This window comes from Tigriopus californicus, chromosome 1 (genome assembly GCF_007210705.1).
Source record: "Tigriopus californicus strain San Diego chromosome 1, Tcal_SD_v2.1, whole genome shotgun sequence".
NCBI classification, from domain to species: Eukaryota; Metazoa; Arthropoda; class Copepoda; order Harpacticoida; family Harpacticidae; genus Tigriopus; species Tigriopus californicus.
The window spans coordinates 13,726,244-13,728,160 of record NC_081440.1 but is presented as its reverse complement, the minus strand read 5'-3'; the positions used below and the strand labels follow the sequence as shown (position 1 = coordinate 13,728,160).

The 1,917-nt window shown below is 42.6% G+C and overlaps 1 protein-coding gene across 1 annotated transcript in view; it reads left to right on the top strand.

Moving 5' to 3' along the window:
- Window positions 1–363: 363 nt before the first annotated feature.
- The window catches only part of LOC131890140 (uncharacterized), a 13,535-nt gene continuing 11,981 nt past the window's right edge, over window positions 364–1,917 (top strand). The window contains exon 1 of the mRNA XM_059239433.1: window positions 364–578. Coding sequence (XP_059095416.1) covers window positions 488–578 — 91 coding nt within the window. The 5' untranslated portion in view covers window positions 364–487. The remainder of the gene's footprint in view (window positions 579–1,917) is intronic.

Sequence of the window (1,917 nt, the reverse complement as noted above, 5' to 3'; positions counted from 1 at the left end):
CGTTGCCATTCTTGTTCCATTATTACCTCGTTCTTGTCAGATCTTCATTTCGCAGAAATGAGTTGAACCAGACATTTTGCTCGCCGGTTTTCCGGCAAGCGTTTTTTAGTGAAGGATATGTCCCAATGGGTGTAATCCCATTTCGAAATCGACATTTCAGTCGTTGGAAAATTGGAGGAGTTTCCGATCTTGGCCTTTTTACTCTAAAAACGTAACTCCAAGTCACTCTGAACGTGAACTAATGACGCATTATATATCTTACAAGCATCACGTCCCGATTCTAGTCAAAAATCGTTCCCTCTGAAGCAACACTCGCTGTTTCTTATCAAAACAGAATTTCGTCACTCTGAGGGATTGGCGCGTCGTCATGCCAATCTTGTCTAGCCTGCCAATCCTTTGCACAGATTTCGATTCAGTCGGTCTTTTCACTGTGGACGATCTAGAGTGATCCTAGTGGTTGTCAGAAGGAAGTGTCTTTAGTGGGTTGATGATACAAAATTCAATGGAGTCCTGTCGATATGGCGAAAACTGCTACCGAGTTAGTAGCCATCATCTCTCATTGCTTCGACATGTACACCGTAAGCTAAAACTGTCCAATTCTTTCTTTAGATAATCCGAAGAGTCACTTGGATTTTAAGTGCTAAAATATGAAATGAGACATCAGGAAAAAAAATGTCAATTTATCTTGGTGTTAAGTTTATCGCTGTTTGCTGTCAAACAAGGCAAATTGCCCAGATCACAAATGCATGATGACTCAGTGTAAGTGTCGGATTCCAATTTTAAGCCCGCCAAGGTTGAGGTGCTAGTGATCAAGTAATTTACTGGTTTAATCTCCGGGCGTGCTCCTTCTGCTCCGTCGGCGTAAGAGAGTCTTCTGGAGATGAGACCACAGAGTAAGCAAGGCCAAGAGAGTACTCGTACATTGCGAACATGCCAGGCACTCAGAGCGAAAGGCTGTTGGGGACAAAGCAGCAAAAGGTAGTTTTTAGCCGTCTCTGTATTTAATGATGACACAATACGATACAAAGACGTGAAAGAAATATGTTGTTCCATGCTACCTTGGATCTCAAGCCCAAGTGCAGTCTTCATGTATGGTGTTGTTGAGACAATCTTGCATCGTTATTTGAACTAGGCGCTTTAAAATAGTGAGGGTGCGCTTTTCCCGTTTTTCTCGCCCTTTTTAAAAAGAAACCATATCAGTGTCCACGGTGGGAAACCGTCTTTTTCAGATTCGTAATTGTCCCCAGCAGATGTTTTTCGATATTGTGAACGCCTTGTATAACTAGAATATGAAAGTGAAGAGCATGAATTCCACAATGGGCCATTTTATGAAGTTTTTGCTCGGTCTAAATGTACCGCTACCTCGTGAAATGAAGTTTGTTTTTTATGTAAGGAAGTCAGTCAATTTGTTACGGCCTGTTACCTGATTTTGGGTGTCCCAATTGAGGGATATTCCCGCTTCGTCGTCACAGCCAGCATTAATTATTACCTCACCCTCGGGAATGACCGCAGATTCGCCCATTTATGATGTCAAAGCAGCAACTCGTGCTGCAATTTAAATACAACAAAGAAGATTGGACTTGGCAAGTCCATCATTGATTCATAGGATCAAATGGGATCAAATATGGGATGCTGAGACACGGAAATCTTAAATAGGCTCTAATCTAAAGGGTTGTGATTCATTGCATGTTCTCAATCCATTAAAAGCTACCAAATCAAAATTGAAATATTTTTTTAGCAAAATTATATTTGGTAGCTGGTGTAGCCGAGTGGTCTAAGAGGCAGCGCGAACAAGGCACGAATTCTCTCCCTAGGCGTCGTGGGTTCAAACCCCGGCGCCGGAAATAACGCTGTTAGGGAGGAGACGTGGTGTAGTGTTTAGCACAGCTTCCGAAGTTGAGAGAGGTCCCCTGTTCG